The sequence below is a fragment of the Anomaloglossus baeobatrachus genome, chromosome 2, assembly GCF_048569485.1.
Source record: "Anomaloglossus baeobatrachus isolate aAnoBae1 chromosome 2, aAnoBae1.hap1, whole genome shotgun sequence".
Classification (NCBI taxonomy): domain Eukaryota; kingdom Metazoa; phylum Chordata; class Amphibia; order Anura; family Aromobatidae; genus Anomaloglossus; species Anomaloglossus baeobatrachus.
Genome location: NC_134354.1, coordinates 130,972,424 through 130,996,029, shown reverse-complemented (window position 1 = coordinate 130,996,029; position 23,606 = coordinate 130,972,424). Strand labels below are relative to the sequence as shown.

At 48.8% G+C, this 23,606-nt stretch overlaps 1 protein-coding gene across 1 annotated transcript in view; it reads right to left on the bottom strand.

Moving 5' to 3' along the window:
• Window positions 1-10,228, bottom strand: part of DPH1 (diphthamide biosynthesis 1) — a 410,699-nt gene extending 400,471 nt beyond the window's left edge. Inside the window, exon 1 of the mRNA XM_075335338.1 lies at window positions 10,058-10,228. Within this exon, the coding sequence (XP_075191453.1) occupies window positions 10,058-10,172 (115 nt within the window). The 5' untranslated portion in view covers window positions 10,173-10,228. The remainder of the gene's footprint in view (window positions 1-10,057) is intronic.
• Window positions 10,229-23,606: the final 13,378 nt, after the last annotated feature.

The window sequence follows — 23,606 nt, the reverse complement described above, 5'->3', positions numbered from 1 at the left end:
TTTGGGAGTACAATCTGAGGCTTCCCACCCTTGACAAGCTATTCAAAGTGGTTGTATGTATATTACATTATATGTACTGCTGTGCACCTTCCCGCTTTTCTTCCCCTCCTTTCCTGCACTATATTCCTCCACCTGTGTTGTGCAATATGTTATTAAATTTGCATTGATTAACCCCCGTGGTTCCGTGCAGTCCTTGCGTATCCTGTTACCTGCAGGTTATTACACATACATACACACACACACACTCACCTGTCCCCAGCCATGCAGACCGTGGCACTGATGTCCTCAGCTCCGCCCCCCGAACTGTGCCCCCCGCACACAACGGAGTCCGACAAAGAAATTATTTTCTTTGTCACCGTTGTACAACGCATCAGTCACATGCGTCAAGCAACGCATGTGACTGATGCAAAACAACAGAAGTGTGAACTTAGCCTTAGTGGCATTACAATGGAAACCATAACGCTGCGACTAATATATTGCCCGATGAATCCTATTGACCTCAATGGCGTATCCATCCTCAAATGGCACGGCCTTTCGCACCATTCTTACAATCAGCAGTGACAAAAACCCTGACAAATGCACCGACAGATATTGTGAACAGAGCCGTATTTATTGGGCACTTTTTCTTTCCAAGGTAGGCAAACTAGGAAGATGAAATGAAGATACTAGATAGGCATTTAGTAATACTGAGACATTTGTATGAGTCTTGCCTGGCTTGGACCTTCTTTCAGGTGGGACCCCGCACAATCAGCGGTTATCCCTGTGGGAATCACATGCTATTGCTCATTTTCCCTACAGAAAATTAAGCACTAAATCCATCCAAGTGAAATCAATGGGTAAGCATTGATTACAGTGGATGCTGGCGGTCCTCGAGACCAGATAGACACATTTCCTCTGGCTCCAAATCTATTAGCTCTATATGCTATAACGGGAGTATATTAACATTGGATGTCTCAGGCACACAATCTACTTACCATGTAATATAAAAGAGGTCAAGTCTAGAACAGTCAGATTGTAATGAGGGTAAATTAGATTCTCTGGAAAAGTAAGGCTAAGAACTGAGCTTACATGTCTGCGATCATTGCGTTACAGAGTAAGAACATCAACTCCCCACATCTGTCGAGAGCAGAACTTCAGTCTCACATGTGCAATTACCACGAGCTCAATGACCTACATGATAAAGGTGTCTGAGATGTCCAAGCCATGTGGTGACTCAGGTCACCGGCTGAGCCCCATGGTGTGCGCACGGAGTCATTTCCCAGATTCACATCTACCGGGTGTAAAGGTGTCTACAAACATGGATAATAAACTGAACTTCTCACAGACAAGAAAGTCACCAGTATGAGGAAGAGAAGTTCTAAGAAAATTAGGCTATTTTTCTAGTGACGGCACTTTGCAACCAGGCACCATCCGGGGAACCCGAACAATCCTGAAAATTAACCTGGGGCAGAGTTGGTTTAGGGGACACAATACTAAGTCAAAGCTAGGCCTCTCTGCTCTAAGGACAATGTATTGTCTTCTTCTAGTGAAATGGTACAGGAAAAACTCACACAACGTCTTATTGAGGTGGGCGAACCGGCCAAGACGAAGTTACTTCAGGAAACGTTGACATCTTTTATCCCGAAGTTGCTTGTGTATTGGTTTTTCAGTTACTTTATAAAAGCTTTTTCAACATTTTAGGCCTCCATGATATGGGGGGATTTTTTTTTAGTGTTATTCCAGCATTTTGGGAGGGCTTTTTTACTATTTTTCATTTTTTTTTCTCTAACTCTTGTTGAATAATGAAGAAAGTAGCGTTTTTGTGGGGGAGGGGGGTTTAGCAAAAACACTGACAAAACGACATGCGCACACTCAAAACGACATGCGCACACTGCATCTTTTTGTGTTCACAAACTGCAGGCAAAACTGCAGGCAAAATGCAGCCAAAACTGCACCTCGTCAGAGAGAGCCTGGAAATGTCACAAAAAATGCTTGTAATTATAGGTGCGTTTTTGCTGCTTTTTCGGTGCGCTTTTGGTGTGTTTTTCACAACCTGCGTTTTTGCTGCATTTTTGTGACAAATGTTGACAAAAACGCAGGAAGAATGAACATGCTGCATTTTATTTGTCGCAAACGTTTGACAAATAAAACGCTGACAAATAAACTGCAACGTGCGCATGACAAATCTGACTTCTCATAGACTTTGCTGGGAAGTCAAATGTCAGAAGGTTCTGACAACAAAACTGCAGCCAAAAAGGTCACAACATCTCTATGAGAGCCTCCTTCTGGCTCTGATAGAGATGCATTTGGAGCTTGTAATGTAACTTCTTACTTCTGGTCAGTCAGAATTTACAGGCACAAAATGGCACAGTGGGACCAGCGCGTTGTCTGTAATAGGTGAAGCCACAGGAAGGTGAGCATATGACAGGGTACGGGATTTACATTTAAACCCCTTAATGACGTCGATACGCCTTCTAACCCCTTAATGACCAAGGGCAGTAATATTACATCCCTGTTTGTACAACTGATATGTGTGCCTCGCAGGTACGAGTGGAATCGCTATCCATCTGTACCTGTTAACCCCTTAAATGGTGCTGTCAAGATGTGACAGCGCCATGTTAACAGCGATCGCAGTAGATCTGTACTCACAGGCCACCATCGGAAGTCACATGACGTGATCACATGGATCCTATGGTTGTCATGGTAGCACAGGGTCATGTGATGACTCCTGTAGCTCACATGACTAAGGTTGTGTAAGAAGCAGTCGAGTATTGCAGCTTACAAGAGATGATCATTTCTCCCGGTCTGAGCGGTGCTGCTCTTATCGGGAGAAATGAATGAACGATCGGACAGCTGATCCTTATAGTCCCCTTAGAGACATAGAAGACATAGAAAAGAAAAAAAAAAAAGTTTAAAAAAAGTTTTAAAAAATTAAAAAAAAAGAAAAAACCTAAAAGTACAAATCCCTACCTTTTGCCCCATTGAAAATTAAAGGGTTAAAAAAATAAAAAATATACACACATTTGGTATTGCAAAGTTCAAAAATGCCCGATGTATCAAAATATAAAATCAATTAATCTGATTGGTAAATGGCGTAGTGTCAAAAAAATTACAAACGCCAAAATTACGATTTTTGGTCGCCGCAGATTTTGCAGAGAATGCAATAACAAGCGATCAAAATGTAAAATCGGAACAAAAATGATGACATTTTTAATGCAATCCCGAGATGCAAAAAATAAGCCAACACTGAGCCATATATCCCGAAAAATGAGAACACTACAAGACGCGCAAAACGTACACCACTTTTTTTGGACAAACCTCTGATTTTTTTTTAACCCTTAGATAAAAGTAAACCTATACATGTTTGGTGTCTATGAACTCGCACCAACCTCAGGCATCACACCCACACATCAGTTTTACCATATAATGAACAATGTGAATAAAATATCTCAAAAACTATAGTGCAATCGCATATTTTAAATTTTTTTTTACAATTTTTCCACTTTTGGAAAAAAATGTTTGCCGTTTTCCAGTACACTATATGGCAAAACGCATAGTTTAACTTAAGAGTACAGCTCGTTCCACAAAAAACGAGCCCTCACATGACCAGATTGACTAAATAGTAAAAAAAAAAGTTACGGATCTCGAAATAAAGGCGGAAAAAAACGGAAAGCGCAAAATCGACCGGTCGTGAAGGGGTTAACGGGGGCAGTTAAGGGTACTTATTCCTTTACTCCGCTTTTTAACGGCGCTCAGGAAAAAGGGTATAGCGCCCCCTAGAGTCAGAAAATTTCCAGGGTCTCAGCTACAGAGACCCTGGCTGGAGATCGCGGTTTCGGACGGTTTTTCCTCTCCTGGTACCACGATCACCATTATTAGCAGAATATTGGTGATCATGTTTTGTAAAAAAAAATGCCGGTTTTCAATGGTTTCTCCCACATCTGACATGATCAAACAAGTCATATGTGAGAGAACTGTCCTCCTCCGGCCCCTCTTGGTCTCCCCCCGCTTCCTTGGTATCAGTAATGAGTTCCACCTAGTAACGTCACAAACCAATTTCTTTGGTTCCTGACATTTGATAACTGTGATAGATCCTATCACAGTGCTCAAATACCCAACATATTTAGAGAAATGGCAATATTTGGGTCTGCCTCTCTCTTCTCTCCTTTGTAGTTGATCTGGGAGAGAAGAGAGAGACTACATTTGCTGCTGCTTGTCAAAACAAAAATAATAATAATTTATTATAATTCAATCTAATATCATCACCCCAAATATCCTTCAGCATCCCACTAATTGGATTTATTTTTTTTTTTTTACTTAGATCAGGTTTAGGGTTAGAATTAGGATCTGGGTTAAAAAAAATAAATAAAAATAAAAAAAGAAAAAAATATTAGTAGTAGTATCTTTTTTTTTTTTTTTTTAGTTTGGCAGTGAAAAATAATGGCACGATTTACATTCACCACCGAGCAGGCATACATGCTACTTGACACCAGCAGTTCAGGCTCGGATACGGAGTCTGCCTCTGAAATTGGGCCATTTTCAGAGAGTGACGACTCGGATTCCTCCATGGGACCCCACAGCCCGATGGTAGCGGAATCGGTCGTCACTGCTGAAAGGTCAGAGGCAGGCCCAAGTAGTGCCCTTCCCCAGCCACTATGGTATCCTAACCCGTCCTTTTCTCTTCAAATTCCTCAGTTTTTAAGCAACCCCCGGTATAAATGTAGACATCACAACATTTTCCCCCATTTGATTTTTTCCAAATTTTTGTTACCCCAGAGGTCCTCCAATTATTTGCCCACTAAACCACTTTATATGCCCATCCACATATATCCCAAAATCCCACCTCCATCCATTCCCGCTCCTGGATCCCCACAAATGTCCTCAAACTAAAAACAATCTTTGGGCATTACCATAAACATGGGGTTAGTGAAAAAACCTAGTCTCCGCTCCTACTGGGCAACAACAGTCCACAGCACCCCTGGTTTTGCAGCCGTCATGACCCGAACCCGATATGAGGCCCTCTTTCAATTCCTCCATTTTAACGATAATTCCCAAGCCCCCACAAGGAATGACCCAAACTATGACCGCCTTCATAAATGGAGACCCCCTAATTTGACTCCTAAAAGCTTCCTTCCTAAATTCGTATACACCTGACCACAATATTTCCATAGACGAGTCTCTAATGAGCTACAAGGGCCATCTGTAATGCCACCAATTCATCCCCTCCAAGCACACTAAATATGGAATAAAATTATATAAAATGTGTGAAAGCACAACCGGGTATACATGTACCTTTCTCATTGACGAGGGGAGGGACCGCCATTCAACCCCCCAAACTGCTCCCAGACAATTGGCTTCCCAGGTATCATTGTCTGGGAGCTAATGACCCCCTTCCTTGAGAAAGGCGATTATGTGTACACCTATTATTACTACTACACCAATATTCCTCTTTATAAATCCCTCCACGCTGCAAATACAGGGGCCTGTGGAACAATCAGAAAAACACAAGTTGGTCTACCGTCACAGTTGGTGTCCAGACGTCTGGAGAAGGGTGCGTCCTGCTCACTGGCAAGTGTCTATCTTCTTGCCGTGAAATGGAAAGACCGCAAGGATGTATTCATGCTCACCACCCTGCATGCGGACACCATATGTCTGCGTAATGGACTATAATAAGTTCATGGGTGGTGTTGACCTGTTGGACCAGGTGCTTCAGCCTTATCTAGTCAAGCGGAAGACAAGGGCCTGTTACCAAAAGGTAGCCATCTATCTCCTACAGGTTGCTACCTATAACAGCTTCATCCTTTATAAAAAATCTCAAGGACCACTTGCTTTTCTCCAATATCAGGAGAAAATTATCGAAAGTCTCCTTTATGACTCGGAGGCACAGGAGGAAGCCTTAAGCCTGCTTTACATGGTACGATCGATTGTGCGATTTCACAATCGATCGTACCCGCCCCCGTCCTTTCTGCGTCACGGGCAAATCGCTGCCCGTGTCGCACAAAGTCAGTAACCCCCGTCACACATACTTACCTCTCGTGCGACCTCGCTGTGGGCGGCGAACGTCCACTTCCTGAAGTGGGAGGGAAGTTCGGCGTCACAGCGACGTCACACGGCCGCCGGCCAATAGAAGCGGAGGGGCGGAGATGAGCAGGATGTAAACATCCCGCCCACCTCCTTCCTTCCACATAGAGCCGGCGGCGGCCGCGGGAGGCAGGTGAGCTGGTCATCGTTCCCGTGGTGTCACACGGAGCGGCGTGTGCTACCACGGAAACGATGATCAACCAAATTAAACGATATTATGGAACCTAACGAGCAGAACCCGACTCACGATTTGTGAGCGATACTGCGTCGCTAGGTGTCACACAGGCCGGCATCGCCAGCGATGCCGGATGTGCGTCACAAAAACCGTGACCCCGACGATCTATCGCACGATAGATTGTCTGGTGTAAAGCAGCCTTTAGAGTCAGAGGATGTCCGGAGACTGTCCGAGCATCATTTAATTCGCCCCACCCCTTCTACTCCCCCCAAAGGTATCCCCAAAATGGATGCCGTGTTTGCAGAAAGCACAGCACAAGGAGCGATTCCCGGTACTACTGCTCCAAGTGCCCCTCCCAACCAGGCCTTTGTATCTCCCCCTGTTTTGAAACCTACCACACATCCCACAATTATTAATTGGCATAAATAAATTACACTAAATTTTGTGGTTGCAGTTTTTTGTTTTTTTTTTAAATAATTTACTTTTATATTTCTGTTTAGTGGCCTCAGTAATTTTTATTGGACTAGTAATAAAGAGAACATTTTTATCAGTAAAACGTATTTTACCCCAGTTCACAACTAATTCCAGGACTTTATCATCACATACCAAACAATTATTCAGACAAATCCCGGTCCACACGCCCACGCCTGTACACTCCAGAATGTGGACCCCACTAATGTTCTAGAAAACTTTGATCATTTGACAACTTTCCAGGACTTGATCACTCACAAAATGTTTTTTTTTTACCATTTACCGTATTTTTTGGATTATAAGACGTACTTTTCCTCCCAAAAGGTTCGGAGGAAAACAAGGGGCGAGTCTTAAAATCTGAATGTAGCTTACTGGGGGTGGTGAAGAGGGGTCACAGAAGGCAGGGACAATGTTGTGCGGTGGGCGGCACTGCTCTGTGTCGGGGTTGTGCGGCGCAGCTCTGTCCAGGGCTGCTTGGCTCTCTGTGGGGCTGTTCGACTCTGCTCTGTGCGGCAGGCGATGAGGCATGGGCCCTTCTGAAGATGTCGGCAGTGCGTGCGCAGATGGAGCTCTCGGCTTAAGCTCTCATCCGCCAACTCCAGCCGTCATTTCCTTGAAGCCCGCACCATCGACATCTTCAGAATGACCCATGTCTCACCGCCCGCCGCACAGAGCAGCACCCACACAGACCAGTAACGCACAGCGCCAGCACAGAACAGCGCCGCAGCGAGAATCTAGCCCCCCCTCTGCACCGTCTGCAGCATCGCCGTACTTCAGCACTGCCCCTGCTAAGACACCACCAGATTATAAAACGGACCCCATTTTTTTTTACCTTTTTCTCTCTCTAAATTTGGGGTGCGTCCTATAAAACGAAAAATACGGTATTTACTTTGACTGTTACCACTAGGCCCTGCTACACAAGGCTTTTCTTTGCATTTATCTTGGTATTGCAGGCATGAACATTTTATTGGAGGATCTCTAACAATGAGGCTGTTCTGTATACATACACTATGGGCTTTACTGCATGGTTCTTGCTGAACCACCTGCATTGAACAATACTTTCAGAATTCTGTAATGGATTGGTTATTTTGGTCTCATAGCGGTGCCTACCTTGGCGTGTGTACGTTGGACCAGTCGCACCTCTCCCCACATGTGTATGCCCGACCACTCGCACCTCTCCCCACGTGTGTATGCCAGACCACTCGCACCTCTTCCCACGTGTGTATGCCAGACCACTCGCACCTCTTCCCACGTGTGTATGCCAGACCACTCGCACCTCTCCCTGTGTGTACGCCAGACCACTCGCACCTCTCCCTGTGTGTACGCTGGACCACTCGCAACTCTCCCCGCGTGTACGCCAGACCAGTCGCACCTCTCCCCACGTGTGTACGCCAGACCACTCGCACCTCTCCCTGTGTGTACGCTGGACCACTCGCAACTCTCCCCGCGTGTATATGCCGGAACAGTCTCATCTCTCCCCTCGTGTGTACGATGGACCACTTGCAACTCTCCCCGTGTGTGTACACCAGACCAGTCTCCTCTCTCACCGTGTGTGTACGCTGGACCAGTCTCCTGTGTGTCTATGCTGGACCAGTCTCCTCTCTCCCCGTGTGTGTGTACGCTGGACAAGTCTCCTCTCTCCCCATGTGTGTATGCCAGACCGATCTGGTCTCTCCCAGTGTGTGTACACCGGACCAGTCTCATCTCTCCCCGCGTGTGTATGCCGGACCGGTCTCATCTCTCCCCGTGTGTGTACACCGGGACCAGTCTCATCTCTCCCCGTGTGTGTACGCCGGACCAGTCGTACCTTTCCCCGCGTCTGTATGCCAGACCACTCGCAACTCTCCCAGTGTGTGTACGCCAGACCACTCGCACCTCTCCCCGCGTGTGTACGCCGGAACAGTCTCATTGCTCCCCATGTGTATATACCGGACCAGTCTTATCTCTCCCCGTGTGTACGCTGGACAGTCTCATCTCTCCCCTTATGTATACGCTGGACCACTCACAACTCTCCCCGTGTGTACGCCGGACCAGTCCAATTCTCTCCCAGTGTGTGTACACCGGACCAGTCCAATTCTCTCCCAGTGTGTGTACACCGGACCAGTCTCATCACTCCCCGTGTGTGTATGCCGGACCAGTCTACTCTCTCCCCTTGTGTGTACACCAGACAGTCTCATCTCTTCCAGTGTGTGTACGCCGGATCAGTCTCATCTCTCCCCGTGTGTGTACACCGGACCAGTCTCATCTCTTCCCGTGTGTGTACACCGGACCAGTCTCATTTCTCCCCGTGTGTGTGTATGCCAGACCGGTCTCATCTCTCCCCGTGTGTGTACACCGGGATCAGTCTCCTCTCTCCCCGTGTGTGTACACCGGGACCAGTCTCCTCTCTCCCCGTGTGTGTGTGTGTGTATGCCAGACAAGTCTCCTCTCTTCCCGTGTGCGTACGCTGGACCAGTCTCCTCGCTCCCCGTATGCCGGACCAGTCTCGTCTCTCCCAGTGTGTGTACGCCGGACCGGTCTCGTCTCTCCCAGTGTGTGTACGCCGGACCGGTCTCGTCTCTCCCAGTGTGTGTACGCCGGACCGGTCTCGTCTCTCCCAGTGTGTGTACGCCGGACCGGTCTCGTCTCTCCCAGTGTGTGTACGCCGGACCGGTCTCGTCTCTCCCAGTGTGTGTATGCCGGACCGGTCTCGTCTCTCCCAGTGTGTGTATGCCGGACCGGTCTCGTCTCTCCCAGTGTGTGTACGCCGGACCGGTCTCGTCTCTCCCAGTGTGTGTACGCCGGACCGGTCTCGTCTCTCCCAGTGTGTGTACGCTGGACCGGTCTCGTCTCTCCCAGTGTGTGTACGCTGGACCGGTCTCGTCTCTCCCAGTGTGTGTACGCTGGACCGGTCTCGTCTCTCCCTGTGTGTGTACGCTGGACCGGTCTCTTCTCTCCCCGTGTGTGTATGCCGGACCGGTCTCGTCTCTCCCTATGTGTGTACGCTGGACCGGTCTCGTCTCTCCCAGTGTGTACATACCAGGCTGCAATCCCGCAGCCGGCCAGTCTCTGATTAAGGCTACCTGTGCTTGACCTGGTGACAAGTGGTCTGTAATTGAGTGCAGATCCCACCTTAGTCACCTTTTCTTGCAGCTGGCAAGGCCCAGCACTAGGACGATCGTGTGCCATATTACTGCCAGTGTCTTCCCACTGCCTGTGTATGGCGCCCACCTATACTGTAGCAGGATGTGCTGATGTCAGCATTACTCATGTGGCAGAGCTGCACGGAGCGGCAGATGGAGGGTGACATGTCATCACTGCTCTTTTCAGGCGGCTACATATGTCATACAGCAGTCTCGTGCGTCTCCCCACCTGCTCTCACGGCTCCAGCCGGTGTCAGTGCTGCAGCCGCGGCTCCGGGTCCTTCATTCTTGGCCCCTACAGCGGGCACGGCTCCCACACCAGCGTCTCCTGTCACATCCGCCATCACTACTGTAAACACACGTGTGTAGGAAAAGACGGCGTGAATCGAGTGCAGAAACAGTCAGCATAGCTGCAAGCCGAGCAGTCGATGCACAGCATCAGTATAGGGATGTGCGCCCCTAGTGGGGTGTTTGTGTTACTGATGAGTGAGGTCTGGGATCTGCACAGAGCAGAGCAGAAGCTGCAGTAACTGCCTGTGATGCTGCACATTAACCCTTTGCTATGGAGTAGTTTGCTGCTGTGTGAGATGTTTGTTAGATATCTCATCCTCTCTGCGGCCAATATACGCAGTATAATACAAATCCGCATGGTTATTTAGGATATTACTGCGGAATTCGCCCTCAGGTATGCAAAGGGTGAAAGGCACAGACATTTTCACGATATCAGCAGCTGGGTTTTGTGTAATCCCCCATGTGACATACCTTTCATGCACTATTTTACATTTTTTCTTATGGTATTTATTTTTATTCAGATTCCATTTTTTCCGTCACTTTTCGTATCTTATAGGGGAATATAATATATATAATAATAATATTTATATAGCGCTATTATTTCCACAGCACTTTACATACAATAGCAACACTGTCCCCATTGGGGCTCACAATCTAGAGTCCCTATCAGTATGTTTTTGGAGTGTGGGAGGAAACCAGAGAACACCAACACAAACACAGGAAGAACATACAAACTCCTTGCAAATGGTGTTCTTAGTGGGATTTGAACCCAGGACCCCAGCGCTGCAAGACCATAGTGCTAACGACTGAGCCACCATGTCACCCCTATGTACCTGGAACCTATGTTGGGAAAATTACAGTCAAAGTCATAATTTTGTGCAAAAATGATGCGGCTTTTGGTATTTTTACACAAGATTTGGCAATTTTTTATTAAAGAGCAGGCGCCCAGCCGTCCATGATTGAGCCCATTCTCTGCCGATGGCGCACAGCCCTGAATGAAGTTGGCGCATCTTGCTACAGTGGTCTCAATGAATCCCCCCCCAAATTGTGTGTATGACCTTATTAAATTTGACAACCATCTCTCAGATAACAACTACCATTTTGTTTATAAAAGAAAAATAAATCCATAAGAATAGACCAGGAATACTTATATAAAGAGTGGACTTCATTTTTTTCTCTCCTTAAAATGCTTAGGACCTCCTTTATCAAAACTTAAACAAGACATAAAGGGGTATTCCCATCTCCAAGATCCTATCCCCTTATGTAGTTGGGGTAATAATAATAATAATAATAATAATATTCGCAAATAACTCCAATTAGAAATGTAGCATAGTTCTCCTGATATAGCCATGTCTCTTACCTCATATGCAGGGCATTGCAGCTTAGGTATCCATGGTTACAACCATGAGAAACTAACTGTCACTATCTGAGTGAACGTAACCATGGATACCTAAGCTGCAATGCCCTGCACATGAGGTAAGAGACATGGCTATATCAGAAGAACTATACTACATTTCTAATTGGAAGTATTTGCAAATATTATTATTATTTATTATTATACCTACTACATATTGGGATAGAATCTTGGAGATGGGAATAGCCCTTTAAACAAAATTGCCCTTGTGGCTCTGCTGAGGGTTTTTTTCTGACACTGATGTGGTAAAATCAAAGCCTTAGGCTATGTGCCCATGGGCGCTCGTACCTGTGGATGTATCCGCAGGTACAAGTGCATGTTTCCCGCAGCTGCCCGCCGGCGTACACAGCTATTTTTAGCTGCTAGATTCCAGCGGAATAGCTGCGGGAAACATGCGGACATTCATGCGGCTTACCTGCGGACGTCCTGGCCTCTATCTCCATAGCGGAGAGCCGGGATTTCCGCAGGTAATTTCGCATGAATAATTGACATGCAGTTACGTGCGGCTGCGGGACATCCGCAACATGTTCCGCAGCCGCACTTTCCACAGCGTGGACACAGCACTCCCCATGTCCCATAGGATAACATGGGAAGTGTCTGTACATGTTAAAACCTGCGGATTTATATGGAAAATCCAGAAAAATCCGCAGGTTTTCCGCGGCAAAATGCACAGAAACAAGCTCCCGTGGGCACATAGCCTTAGGGTATGTGCCAACGATCAGTGTTTGCAGCGTTTTGGACTCAGCATGCTTCAGCTGTGTCTAAAACGCTGCGTTGTACAGTACAAGCACAGTGGATGGGATTTCTAGAAATCCCGTGCCCACTGTGCTTGTTTTTCCCGCAGCAAACACTGACCTGCGATGCGTCTTTCTAGACTGCAACAAGTCAATTGTTTGCTGTGGATTCGCATGCGTCCTCCGTAAGGAGAACACAAGCAAAAGACCGCAGCGCACTGAACCCTGATCGTGGGTACCAGCAGCTGCGGTCTCCTGCGGAGGAGACTCGTGGACCCGCAGGTCAGGACCCACTGCGTCCAGGACGCAGTGAGTCCTGATTGTGGGCGCATATCCTTAATGTGATTGGCTACTATGGGCAACAAAGTCAGTTTTCTTTTAGCCATTTCATAAATGAGTCTCTTAGGCCAGTTTCACAAATCTGTCATACTGAGTCCAGACTGTGATGTCCGGACTGGCTGGAGATCCCCAAACAACAACTTAACAGCCTTATATATGTCTGTGAAACTATTGAGCTCGTATGAGGAGTTCTGTGGCCAGTCTGTAACTCAAAACCCTAACACCTACATGAGTGAATGCAACATTAAAGAGGTGGCTCACTAGTTAGTATTCATTGGAACATCTATATTATGTTGAGAAACAAGGCTTCTCTCAAATACCTTGTGTTGCCAACAGTGCCTGTGAGCGGCGCTATTGCGGTCCACTCATCTCCTTCGCGTGCCCCCCGGGCTCCTTGACCTCTGATGTCCAGTGATGTCATGTCTACTTCCAGTTGACCTGACATCACCACTGCTGTGGCTCTCTGCAGGGAAGGAGGAGGGAGCAGGGAGATGCTGAGCTGTGCTGAGTGGTGAAACGCCATCCACAGCCCAATCACTCAGGAAGACTGGGGCCGGCCGTGGTGATGTCAGGTTATCTGGAAGTAGACATAACATCGGCGGACATCAGAGGTCACGGAACCCCGGAGGGTCAGGCAAAGGGGATGAGGGGACCGCAATAGCGCCGCTCACAGACACTATTGGCAACACAAGGTATTTGAGAGAAACCTTGTTTCTCAACATAATATTGATGTGCCTATAAATACTAACTAGTCAACCACCCCTTTAAACTAATATTGACATACAGTCATGACCAAAAGTGTTTATAACTGAATAGGATAACTGAAGTGAGCACTAATATATTGTCACGCTCCCCGGGTCCTTGGCTTCCCTCCCCGGGTCCTCTGCTCCGCTCCCCGGGTCCTCAGCCCCGCTCCCCGGCTCACCTGCCACGCTCCCCGCTCTCCAGCCTCCGGTCCCCGTCCTTCCCAGGCCCCCTGGTCCCCGATCGCGGCGCCCGACGGCTTCCCAGGCCCTGGCCGGCTCCCCTGCGTCCTCTTCTCAGCCTCCTTCCCTGGCTTCTGGCACCCGGGCTGCGCGCATGCGCATTAGGGCGCGCGCGCGGTCACTGACCCTTTCTTAAAGGGCCAGCGTCCATTAACAGGTAATGAGGCTAATCAGGTACAGGGTATAAAGGGGTGTATTGTCCAAGGGGGCGGGGCCTGATCTTCGTGTTCCCTAAGCTAGGAGTCAGGTCTCCTGGTGTTTCAGTGCATGTACTCACCTATCTCTCTTTGTAGAGCCGTGCTTGCCTCGCCATCCAGTCTGCCGCATCCTGAACCCCGAACGCTGTCCTTCTGCCATCCTGACAGTCCGCACCATCTCGGATCCCTGCGGTGACCCGTCATCTTGCTCCCAAGGTTCCGGACCCCGCCTGACATCATCTCGGCTTCCGAACCTGAGCTGCGTCACCCGGACCACCACCCATAACTCCGTGGTCCCAGGGACTTCTCCGCTATTCCCGTGTGCAAGGACTGTTCTGCTGTTTCTAGTGTTCCAGCTGCCGGACTCTTTCCTACCATCTAGGAGTTCGGTCCAGTGGATCCACCTCCTGGGCCTGCCCGTACACCTGGCCGTGACAGTAAGATCAGGCCATGGATCCCGCTGCAGCACTATTGGCCCTGCAAGAGGAACTCCAACGCCAGCGTGAAGTCCAGACCCGCATGCTGAACTTTATGACCTCCGTGGACACCCGCCTGTACACGTTACAAGCATCAATGACGCCTGCGGCAACCAGGTCCCCCACTAGGCAATCCACGGCTCCCGCACCAGTGGCAGCCGCGTCGGATGCCTCCCGACTCCGTTTGGCGTCACCACCTCGTTATGCTGGAGATCCCAAGACCTGCAGGGGCTTCATAAACCAATGTTCCCTTCATTTCACGCAGCTGCCACATCTGTTCGCCTCCGACCAAGCCAAGGTCGCCTTTATAATGTCTCACCTGGAGGGCGAGGCACTGGCGTGGATGAACCCCTTGTGGGAGAAGGAGGACCCCATGACCAAGGATCTTCAAGAGTTCCTGCAGGCCTTTCGCAGTACCTTTGACGAGCCGGGACGCGCCTCTGCGTCTGCTTCATCACTTCTCCGCCTACGTCAAGGAACACTGACGGTGGGCCAATACGCCATCCGTTTCCGCACTTTGGCTTCTGAACTCGGGTGGAATAATGAGGCCCTGACAGCCGCCTTCTGGGAAGGACTTTCGAGTCGCATCAAAGATGAGTTGGCGGGTCGTGACGTGCCCTCCACCCTAGATGCCCTGATTGCCCTAGCAACTCGTGTGGACATTCGTTTTCAGGAGCGCTCCAAAGAGCTGTCTCGGGAGAGACGTCCGGTACGACATCCCCCTCCTCCACAGAAGCCCTCCGTATCGCAGTCATCAACAGCTGGGATTCCCGTCCACGAGCCCATGCAGATCGACCGAGTACGGCAATCTGAACAACGTCGAGCAGAGCGGCTCGCCAAGGGCCTCTGCTTTTACTGCGGAGAGGACACTCACCTCCTACGCTCCTGTCCGGAAAGGCCGGGAAACTCCAAAGCCTAGGGTTGGTAGGAGAGGCCACCCTAGGTGCTGGGACTCTCTCAGACCCGGTTATGTGGACTGTGCAAGTGTCAACGGGAGAGACGCGCTTCACGGCTGAGGCATACCTCGACTCTGGAGCAGCAGGCAATTTCATCCAGCAGGCCACGGTGGACAAGTACCAGCTGCCTGTTACTCTACTCGAGAAGCCCCTAGTGATTGCCTCTGTGGATGGGAGACCCCTCTCTGATACCATCTCCTGGGTCACCAGACCGGTCGAACTGCGTATCGGTGCCCTGCACACCGAGAACATCACTCTCTACGTCCTTCCACACATGTCCCACCAGATCCTGCTGGGACTTCCCTGGTTGCGGACACACGAACCATCAGTCAGCTGGGGTACTGGCGAAATCACCCGATGGGGTTCTGCTTGTCATGAGAAGTGTCTGAAGTCCATACAACCTATCCGACGACCTCCGGTTCCAGAGAACCTACCGGAACTGCCCTCGGCCTATTGGTCCTTCGCAGACGTTTTTGACAAGAAGGAGTCTGAGGTACTTCCGCCACACCGTCCCTACGATTGTGCCATCGACCTGCTCCCAGGAACAACACCACCTCGAGGACGGATATATCCGTTGTCTCCGGCCGAAACCAGGGCCATGTCCACCTACATCACGGAAAGCCTGGCAAAGGGATTCATCCGGAGATCCTCCTCTCCTGCGGGAGCAGGCTTCTTCTTCGTGAAGAAGAAAGAGGGTGACCTACGCCCATGCATCGACTACCGGGGTCTAAATCAGATCACCGTCAAAAACAAGTACCCTCTGCCGCTCATCCCCGAATTGTTCGACCGGCTCAGAGGAGCCCGTGTGTTCACCAAGCTGGATCTTCGTGGTGCCTACAACCTAGTTCGTATCCGCTCTGGGGACGAATGGAAGACCGCGTTTAATACTCGCGATGGGCACTATGAATACTGCGTGATGCCCTTCGGCCTGTGTAACGCACCAGCAGTCTTCCAAGAATTGGTGAACGACATATTCCGGGACCTCCTCTACGTCTATGTCGTAGTTTATCTGGATGACATCCTTATCTTCTCTCCGGACCTCCAGACCCATAGAGAGAACGTACAGCTGGTTCTGCAAAGACTGAGGGAGAATCGTCTTTACGCCAAATATGAGAAGTGCGTCTTTGAGCAGTCTTCTCTCCCTTTCCTGGGATACATCATCTCGGGCACTGGACTGCAGATGGATCCAAAGAAGGTCTCCTCCATACTCAACTGGCCTCCTCCTTCTGGACTGAAGGCAATCCAACGGTTCCTGGGATTCGCCAACTACTACCGCCAGTTTATCCCTCACTTCTCTGCCCTGACTGCTCCTCTCTCCGCTTTGACCAAAAAGGAGGCTAATCCAAAGGACTGGTCACCTGCGGCCGACGCCGCGTTTTGCTCCCTGAAGCGAGCATTTGCCTCCGCTCCTGTACTCCACCGTCCGGAGTTAAACCGCCAGTTCACCTTGGAAGTGGATGCCTCCTCCTCGGGGGCTGGAGCAGTGCTCATGCAGAAATCCTCCTCCGGCAAGATGGTGACTTGCGGTTTCTTCTCCAAGAGCTTCTCCGCGCCGGAACGTAATTACACCATCGGTGACCGAGAACTATTGGCGGTCAAACTGGCTCTGGAGGAGTGGCGTTACCTCCTGGAAGGAGCAGTGTACCCCGTGATTATCTACACGGACCACAAGAACCTGGAATACCTGCGGTCCGCTCAGCGACTGAACCCACGGCAAGCCAGGTGGTCCTTATTCTTTGCCAGGTTTGACTTCCAGCTCCATTTCAGACCCGCGGACAAGAATGTACGCGCTGATGCCTTGTCTAGGTCTTTCGTGCCCATGGAGCAGGAGGGAGAGACTACCCAACCTATCATCCCTCCTAGCAAGATTATTCCGGTGGCCCCTGTCACTCTGGCCCAGATACCGCCCGGGAAGACCTATGTCTCTGAGACTGACAGGCAAAAAGTGTTACACTGGGGTCATGCCTCCAAAACAGCCGGTCATGCAGGCCAGAAGAGAACATGGGGTGCGATTGTACGCCATTACTGGTGGCCATCCCTTCGCACGGACGTCGCTGCTTATGTCTCTGCCTGCTCCTCTTGTGCCAGGAACAAGACGCCCAAACACCTGCCCTATGGCCGTCTTCTGCCTCTGCCTATACCCTCAGTTCCGTGGCAACACATAGCGATGGATTTTATTACGGACTTGCCATTATCCTCCGGACACACAGTCATATGGGTCGTGGTGGACCGGTTCTCCAAAATGGCTCACTTCGTCCCTATGGCCGGACTGCCCTCTGCTCAGGAACTCGCGGAAGCCTATATACATCACATCTTCCGCTTGCATGGCTTTCCATCCCACATCGTGTCCGACAGAGGAACTCAGTTCACCTCCCGCTTCTGGAGGGCGCTCTGCAAGCATCTGGGAGTGACTCTGGACTTTTCTTCTGCTTACCATCCTCAGTCTAATGGCCAAGTGGAGAGGGTCAATCAAATCTTGACATCCTTCTTACGTCACTATGTCAACGCCCATCACGACGACTGGTCCACGCTTCTGCCTTGGGCTGAATTCTCACATAACCACCATATCAGTGAGTCGTCCTCCAAATCTCCCTTCCATGTCGTTTACGGACTTCAGCCCTCCGTTCCATTGCCTATATCCCCTTCTTCGGATGTCCCTGCGGCTGATACTGTAGCCCGTGACTTCGCTACCATTTGGGACTCTGTCAAGGCGTCCCTTGGACGCGCTTCCCAGCGGATGAAGAAACACGCTGACAAGAGGCGTCTGGACCCTCCGTGTTTCTCTCCTGGTGACCTGGTCTGGCTTGCTTCCCAGTACATCAGATTGAAGATACCTTCCTACAAGCTGGGTCCTCGCTACATCGGGCCGTTTAAGGTCCTCAGCAAGATCAATGAGGTCTCCTACAAGCTACAGCTCCCGGCCACGATGAGGATTCCCAACTCTTTCCACGTCTCCCTGCTCAAGCCGGTCGTCCTTGGTCCCTTCTCCGCTGCTGCCAGTCCGGCTCCTCCACCTATTGCCGATGACGACATCTATGCGGTAAGGGATATCGTGGCCATGAAGACCGTTCGAGGTCGTCAGTTCTTCCTGGTGGACTGGGAGGGGTATGGTCCTGAGGATAGGTCCTGGGAGCCCAGGGAGAACGTGGGCACTCCTCTGATCCGTGCCTTCATGTCCCGGTTGCGGGGAGGGGGGCGTGGGGGGGGGGTACTGTCACGCTCCCCGGGTCCTTGGCTTCCCTCCCCGGGTCCTCTGCTCCGCTCCCCGGGTCCTCAGCCCCGCTCCCCGGCTCACCTGCCACGCTCCCCGCTCTCCAGCCTCCGGTCCCCGTCCTTCCCAGGCCCCCTGGTCCCCGATCGCGGCGCCCGACGGCTTCCCAGGCCCTGGCCGGCTCCCCTGCGTCCTCTTCTCAGCCTCCTTCCCTGGCTTCTGGCACCCGGGCTGCGCGCATGCGCATTAGGGCGCGCGCGCGGTCACTGACCCTTTCTTAAAGGGCCAGCGTCCATTAACAGGTAATGAGGCTAATCAGGTACAGGGTATAAAGGGGTGTATTGTCCAAGGGGGCGGGGCCTGATCTTCGTGTTCCCTAAGCTAGGAGTCAGGTCTCCTGGTGTTTCAGTGCATGTACTCACCTATCTCTCTTTGTAGAGCCGTGCTTGCCTCGCCATCCAGTCTGCCGCATCCTGAACCCCGAACGCTGTCCTTCTGCCATCCTGACAGTCCGCACCATCTCGGATCCCTGCGGTGACCCGTCATCTTGCTCCCAAGGTTCCGGACCCCGCCTGACATCATCTCGGCTTCCGAACCTGAGCTGCGTCACCCGGACCACCACCCATAACTCCGTGGTCCCAGGGACTTCTCCGCTATTCCCGTGTGCAAGGACTGTTCTGCTGTTTCTAGTGTTCCAGCTGCCGGACTCTTTCCTACCATCTAGGAGTTCGGTCCAGTGGATCCACCTCCTGGGCCTGCCCGTACACCTGGCCGTGACATATATATATTATGAGTGCAAGCCAAAAAATACATACTATACAAGGATAAGGCTGCACATCAAACTTGGATAATAGTATTGCAGTTTTTAATTGCAATGAGATGACACACAGTTAGGGTCACAGAGCTAGGGACCCCAATATAGAGATATATCTTGACGAGGTTTTGGGGCTCAGTTACATTGATCAATGCGATTGCTAAATATCTCCTTTTTCCTAATAATCATGGCAGGTATGCAATTCATTATTCACATGTTCAAGTTAGCAAGTAGCATTTTTCATTGTATTTTTCCAATATTTCTCCATATGCTTGAGGCATTATACTATTATCCAAGTTTGATGTGCAGCCTTATCCTTGTATAGTATGACCAAAAGTGTTGGCATCTTTGAAATTGTTCCAGAAAATGAAGTATTTACATGTTTATTTACTTTGTGTGTATTGGAACAACACAGAACAAAAAAACAGGGAAAAAAAAGATAAATTGGACATAATTTCACACAACCCCCCCCCCCCCAAAAAAAAAAAATGTGCCTGAAAACATTGTTTCCAAAATTGTGGGTAAATAACTTTTTTATTGCATGTCATGCTCGTTCAAACTCACATATGGCAAGCAATAGGTCTGGGCAATTTGAAAATCACACTTGAAATAAGATAAAAAAGGAGAGAAGTTGGCTCAGTCTTTGCATTGTGTCTCTGCATGGCAAACTAAGTATGGTGAACAGAAAAAAGAGAAGAGTACTGTCTGAGAACTTGAGAACCAAAATTGTTGAAAAATATCAACAATCTCAAGGTTATAAGTCCATCTCAAGAGATCTTGATGTTCCTTTGTCCACAGTATGCAACATGATTAAGAAGTTTACAACCCATGGAACTGTAACTAATCTCCCTGGATGTGGACAGCATAGGAAAATTGTTGAAAGGTTGCAACGGAGAATAATAGTCCGGATGGTGGATAAGCAGCCTCAACAAGTTCCAAAGAAATTCACGCTGTCCTGCAGGCTCAGGGTGCATCAGTGTCCAAGGAAAGTATTTGTCAACATTTGAATGAAATGAAACGCTATGGCAGCAGACGAAGACCCCCACTACTGACACAGAAACATAAAAAGGCTAGACTGCAGTTTGCCAAAATCTACATGAGTAAGCCAAAAATCCTTCTGGGAAAAAAAGTCTTGTGGACAGATGAGACCAAGATAGAGATTTTTGGTAAAGCACATTATTCTCCAATATACCAAGCACAGAATGAGGCCTACAAAGAAAAGAACACAGTACCTACAGTCAAATATGGTGGAGGCTTAAATATGTTTTAAGGTTGTTTTGCTGCCTCTGGCACTGGGAGATTTGACTGTGTGCAAGGCACCATGAATTCCGAAGATTACCAAAGAATTTTGGATCACAATGTAGTTCCCAGTGGCAGAAAGCTGGGTTTGCATCATAGGTCATGGGTCTTCCACCAGGACAATGACCCCAAACGTACTTGTAGAAGCCCCCAGAAATGGATGGAAACAAAGCGCTGGAGAGATTGGAAGTGGCAGCAATGAGTCTGGATCTAAATCCCATTGACACCTGTGGAGACATCTTAAAATTGCTGTAAGGAGAAGGTACCTTCAAATATGAGAGACCTGGAGCAGTTTGCAAAAGAAGAGTGATCCAAAATTCCAGGTGAGAGGTGTAAAAAGCTTGATGATGGTGGAAGTAATTGATTGCAGTTACTTATTCCAAAGAGTGTGCAACCAAATATTAAATTGAGGGTGCCAATAATGTTGGACAGACCATTATTGGAGTTTTGTGTGAAATTAAGTCAAATTTGCCTTTTTTCTCAGGGTTTTTTTTTGTGTTATTCAATGTAGCACCAAGGGATATGGTGTAATCGGTTCTGGGCAGAGTCTCTATTGGGAATGTCACGGTGGTGATCGTTACCTGGTTCCGTGCCCTGGGCCCTTTTTGTAATGGGGATATTTACAGGGGAGAATAAAATAATGTTCACTTGTGACGCCACTTGCGGTGTTTCGGCTAAGCATAGGGAGCCGCAACTGCAGAATGTCTCTACTGGGGCTGATGATATTGGCAGCTAGAATGGTAGACCCTCCGCAAGTAGGGTTTTGCCCCAGAAGGTGTATGGTGCAGTGGGCGTCGGAAGAAGGGAGTCCACGCAGATGTTCAGTGCAACTGGTTTACTCACTGCCGGTAGATATTGTCTGGTTGCCCGAGGCCGGCTGGATTCGCCTCCAGGTCCTCTTCGTCCCAGTGCTATTCTGGTTCTCTGGTACCTTTTCCCCCTGCACTTGTCTCTGGTAAGTGGGTCCCCGTGGTATAGAACAACTGGTTGTCCCCGTTCTGTGGTTTGTCCACCTGACGGTAGTGTGAAGCCTGTGGGGTTGGAGTCTCTGGTCCTGTCCCTTGTTCTCTCTTTGCTACTGAGTCTTCGAATTCTTTATGGTCAGCAAGGTCCTTGATGGTCCCCTTGCTGTGCAGGTGTTAACAGGTCGGGTTGAAGCTCTTTCCTGTACTAGGGTCCTGTACCCCGTCGGTGCATAGTTCTGGGAGTACTCCATCGGCAAGCACTTCTCCTGGGTACCAGGTCACTGTTAACCCGAGTCAGGATGTCACTTTGCTTCCACCTTCACACTGCTACAGTCACTTCAGTTCCTTCTACTCTCCAATGTCACTGTTCTCACCACTCACTTCCTGTGTTCTCCCTGTCCACAGTCTGCCCCTCCCACCTGGTCAACTAGTGGACTGGATTGGCTCCACCTATAGGCGGCCATCCATTGGTCCCACCCTAGCTGGGTACCATTGTGGGGGAATGTTGGGGAAAAACTGGAATTACCTGGGTTTTCCTTGGTACCGGCACTGGGGTTCTGGGTCCCTAAGGGGGTAGGCCCTGCATCCTTGTGGGAATGCAGAACCTTGTCGCACCCTGATGGTCTCAGGGGCGCTACATTCAATAGACACAAAAGAAATAAACGTGTTTAATGAAACATGTAATTGCAGTCATTTTCTGGGTGTAATACATCATTTTTTAGAATAATTTCAAGGGTGACAACAATTTTGGCCTTGACTCTATGGCACAAAACGTGTTGCAATATGTATGTATGTATATATATGTTTATACACAGTATACATATATATATATATATATATATATATATATATATATACAGTTAGGTCCAGAAATATGTGGACAGTGACACAATTTTCGCGAGTTGGGCTCTGCATGCCACCACATTGGATTTGAAATGAAACCTCTACAACAGAATTCAAGTGCAGATTGTAACGTTTAATTTGAAGGTTTGAACAAAAATATCTGATAGAAATTGTAGGAATTGTACACATTTCTTTACAAACACTCCACATTTTAGGAGGTCAAAAGTAATTGGACAAATAACCCAAACCCAAACAAAATATTTTTATTTTCAATATTTTGTTGCGAATCCTTTGGAGGCAATCACTGCCTTAAGTCTGGAACCCATGGACATCACCAAACGCTGGGTTTCCTCCTTCTTAATGCTTTGCCAGGCCTTTACAGCCGCAGCCTTCAGGTCTTGCTTGTTTGTGGGTCTTTCTGTCTTAAGTCTGGATTTGAGCAAGTGAAATGCATGCTCAATTGGGTTAAGATCTGGTGATTAACTTGGCCATTGCAGAATGTTCCACTTTTTTGCACTCATGAACTCCTGGGTAGCTTTGGCTGTATGCTTGGGGTCATTGTCCATCTGTACTATGAAGCGCCGTCCGATCAACTTTGCGGCATTTGGCTGAATCTGGGCTGAAAGTATATCCCGGTACACTTCAGAATTCATCCGGCTACTCTTGTCTGCTGTTATGTCATCAATAAACACATGTGACCCAGTGCCATTGAAAGCCATGCATGCCCATGCCATCACGTTGCCTCCACCATGTTTTACAGAGGATGTGGTGTGCCTTGGATCATGTGCCGTTCCCTTTCTTCTCCAAACTTTTTTCTTCCCATCATTCTGGTACAGGTTGATCTTTGTCTCATCTGTCCATAGAATACTTTTCCAGAACTGAGCTGGCTTCATGAGGTGTTTTTCAGCAAATTTAACTCTGGCCTGTCTATTTTTGGAATTGATGAATGGTTTGCATCTAGATGTGAACCCTTTGTATTTACTTTCATGGAGTCTTCTCTTTACTGTTGACTTAGAGACAGATACACCTACTTCACTGAGAGTGTTCTGGACTTCAGTTGATGTTGTGAACGGGTTCTTCTTCACCAAAGAAAGTATGCGGCGATCATCCACCACTGTTGTCATCCGTGGACGCCCAGGCCTTTTTGAGTTCCCAAGCTCACCAGTCAATTCCTTTTTTCTCAGAATGTACCCGACTGTTGATTTTGCTACTCCAAGCATGTCTGCTATCTCTCTGATGGATTTTTTCTTTTT